This window comes from Lipotes vexillifer, unplaced genomic scaffold (assembly GCF_000442215.2).
Source record: "Lipotes vexillifer unplaced genomic scaffold, Lipotes_vexillifer_v1.1 scaffold308, whole genome shotgun sequence".
Taxonomy (NCBI): domain Eukaryota; kingdom Metazoa; phylum Chordata; class Mammalia; order Artiodactyla; family Lipotidae; genus Lipotes; species Lipotes vexillifer.
Genome location: NW_006792985.1, coordinates 190511 through 194122, shown reverse-complemented (window position 1 = coordinate 194122; position 3612 = coordinate 190511). Strand labels below are relative to the sequence as shown.

At 53.7% G+C, this 3612-nt stretch overlaps 1 protein-coding gene across 1 annotated transcript in view; it reads right to left on the bottom strand.

Moving 5' to 3' along the window:
* XKR6 (XK related 6) overlaps positions 1–1564 on the bottom strand; it is a 279984-nt gene extending 278420 nt beyond the window's left edge. Inside the window, exon 1 of the mRNA XM_007466139.1 lies at positions 859–1564. Coding sequence (XP_007466201.1) covers positions 859–986 — 128 coding nt within the window. The 5' untranslated portion in view covers positions 987–1564. The remainder of the gene's footprint in view (positions 1–858) is intronic.
* Between the last annotated feature and the right edge of the window lie 2048 nt (positions 1565–3612).

Below are 3612 nucleotides of genomic sequence, written 5' to 3'. Positions count from 1 at the left end.
GGGAAAGAGCCCCAGGGCTAAGCTTGGGGCTGGTGTAAACATAAATCACCTGCGCACTGGCCGGGCTACCAAAAACAACATTCCACCAGAAGAGATGTCCAGGTGGCTAAGTGATTTTCGGAGGTTGAGAGTTAAAAACAAACGCTTACACCTATCACATATTATACAATTTTACCTGTCACTAAGAAAAGGGCACGTCTAATCCAGCAAAAAAGTCATTTTTCCTTCAAGGAGAGCAGCGCTTTGCAGTCCTTTGCAGGGGATGGGGGTCGCAGGAAGGGGGGAGGGGGCGTGGAATAACGGAGCACTGAAAGGAGAGGCAGCCAGGGGGGTTGCACAGAGCCCCACACAGGCCACTGCGGAGAGAAGACGGGGAAAGAGGGGAAGGTGTCTCACCGGGGCACAAAACCGAGTGCAAACCGGCTGGAAGAAGGAAGGTTCCCCCAGGAGGCGAGCTAAGGTGCAGAAAAAAAGCGCTAGCGCCTGGTTACCTTGGGATACAGGGGCAAGGGACCACGGGAATATACAGATCTACAGAGACAGAGGGGAGGGAGAATGAGGCAGGGTCTCCGCTAAGTGCGAACCAGGGATGAAGACATACAGCGGGACTTGGGCCTCCCCGGGCCAAAAGGCGTGGCCAGGGATCCAGACCGCACGATAGTCTTTTTGAGACGCCAGGGGAAGTGCGTGGCAAAGCCCTCCTTCAAGACCCCGTGCCAGGCCTGTCCGAGGGGCCCACCTGCGGGGCCCCTCGAGGGCGGAGCGCACTCCGGAGGGCTCCGGCCTCGCCCGCGGGGCCCTCTGCAGGGCCAGCTGGCCAGGCCCCCGCCCCCGCCCCCACCCCCGCAGTGCTCTTACCTCCACACCTGCCCCATCTGCAGCAGGTGGATGACCGTCTGCCAGATCCACACGGAGAGGCGGCAGAGGCGCTGCGCCCCCGGCGTGGCCGGGACCCCCGCGCCATGGCCGTAGACGGCCCCCATCATGGGGGGGCCCCGGCTGCTGAGCCCCTCCACGGCGCCCAGCCCGCCGCCCGTGTAGTCCTGCACGAACCAGCGGAAGCTCAGGCTCTGCACCAACAGGGACGGCACCAGCACGAAGAAGAGGGTCAGCCCGAAGTAGCCGTAGTCCCCCTTGCGGTAGTAGTCGAGGGCAAGCCACAGGTCGGTGCCCACGTCCCCGAAGAAGACTAGCAGCGCCAGCACGATCCACAGGCAGTCGAGCCACGGCCGCTCCACCTGCTGCGGCTGCGGCCGCTCGGCCGAGGGCGTCGGGGGGTGGCGGCCAGCGGCCGCGGGCGGCTGCAGCGGCTGGTCCCCCCCGTCGGCGGCGGCGGCGGCGCTGCGGCGCGGCTTCTTGCCCAGGAGGGAGCGCAGGCAGGCGGAGCGGCAGCCCCAGTAGCACGAGGAAGTGTTGCAGCAGTGGCAGATGTGCAGCGAGCTGCTCTCGCCGGGCTCGCTGCCGTCGCCGCCGCCGCCGCAGCCGCCTCCCCCGGGCTCCCCGTCCTCCTCGCCGCCGCTGCCCACCGCCTCGTCCAGGTTGTGCAGCTGGGCGAAGCCCACCCCCACGCGGGGGGGGGGGGGGGGGGGGAGAAGGCAGGGAAAGGGGGGGAAACGAATGGAGAGGAAGGGGGGCGGGGAGGAAGCGGGGGAGCAAACGAACGAGGGGGGAGTGGGCCAGGGAACCCCCTCCGCTTCCGGGTAGTTGGCGTCACTTCCGGGCGAGCCCCCCAATCGCACGGCGCCCGCAGCTCCCCAGCCCTACCCTCTCGGCCAAGATGGCCGCCCTCCTGTGCCTCAGCTGCTGGGCGGGGGACCGGGGGGTTCACCCCGCCAGGGCTCCCCTTCCCCTCTTCCGTTGACCCCGAAACCCATCAGGTTGACCCCTCGGCGTTTCTGAATCCCGCTGGGCCGAGTGAGGCGGTCCAAAGTGATCCCTGGAGGGGGCAGTGCCAGACGTTTTGGGGTCCCCTTCCTCAGCGTCGCAGCTCACAGCTTTCCTCCTGGAGAAACGCCCCCTAACACCCTCCCGGCTGCTGGCGGAGGGGCGGGACCTGTGAGGGAAGGGGCGGAGCTAGTGCAAAGCAGGTGATTACGTGTCACTTCCGGGAGATAGGATGACCTCATTGTGTAGTTAGACGCCCCCCCCATCAAAATGGCTGTGTCTCACCTCTTTGGCTTTCTTTTCCTTTTTTGATTTTTTTCTTTTAAATTTGTCTCCTTTTCTTATTTTGAGGGTCTTTAGAAACTGTATAAGTCAGTTTAGCTTCCCACACACACTAACTGATTCTCACTTCTATTTAGACAACTCCCTCCTCTTTTACCTCTGTTGACCCCCTGATTTTCTTGTCACTGATAACTTTACCATCTTTTGCAAAAAAGTTTTCACCATTCCCTTAAGAAAAGTGCAGGCAAAAATCCAGTGATAACCAGCCTGATTGGGTCTTGAAAATTACAGCGAAGACTGAATTGGCATATTGTGGCCTTGAGTGTATTTTCTTCACCATTAAAATGTATTTCTACCAACTTTTAAGTATGCAGTTTTTCAATTCTGTGACCTTAATTTGGAAAATTCAGAACTAGCCAGGGTTTAAGCTGTGTCAGTTACTTTTTCAAGCTTTTGGATGTGTGAAAATTGCCTTTTAGAATTTTTTTGGTGCTAAGGATCTGTCAGTAAACATGGCTTTAAATAAGTGAAAATGTTATCAATGTGCTATATCATTAAAATAGGTGCAGCGTACACTACTTAACTAACAATTTACAAAAGTGAAGCAGCACTGAATGGATTTGAATTACAATGACCTTCTAGTGAAAGTATATTTGAAGCCAGATAGAGAAAGCTACATGGTCACAATTGTTACTGATCAGGTGAATGGAAAATTTTGGAGTTAAAAGAAAAAATTTTCTAACCCTGAATTTTCTCATTGACCTCTCTGGATTTTTGTGCTCATTTTTCTGATTCTGTCTACTTCTTCCTTCAGTAAAACCTTCTAATCATGCCAATAATTTTCCTTCAAATAGAACAAATTAGGTAACATTTGTATGGCATTGAGGTTTTGGGGAAGAAAGCTGCCTTTGAAATTTTCAGTATCATTATTTTGAGATATATAATATTTAACACTATAGCTCCTAGTTAAATTTTGGGGGTGGCAGGGCAAGGTGAGGATTCCATATTTTGGTACACAACTTTTCATGGGTATTTATGCCAAGCTAAAACCTGTAAAGACTTTTACAGAAAGTACTCAAAGAGAATTTTTAACTTTGCCATTTGATGGGGGAGGGGGGGAAGAAATAATCCAAAATCTACTTTTGGAAACATGTCACATAGGGTATGCTTTTACTTCACACTATCATTTAAGCCTCCTTGTTCCTATGGGTGTAAAACTTATAGCCAGCAGGTCAGGATTACCCTGCATTTAGATGAGATACTGCTTCTTTCTTTACTGAATTTGAGTTAATAACACCTTTAAAAGATGGCATAGGTGTAGAGTAGGTTTGGATCCCAGTTCCACTAAAACATGAATAAAGTGAACAAGATAGTTAACCTCTTTAAATCCCAGTTTCCTCCATTATATACATGGGAATGTAACAGTGGCTTCTTTGAAAAGTTGTT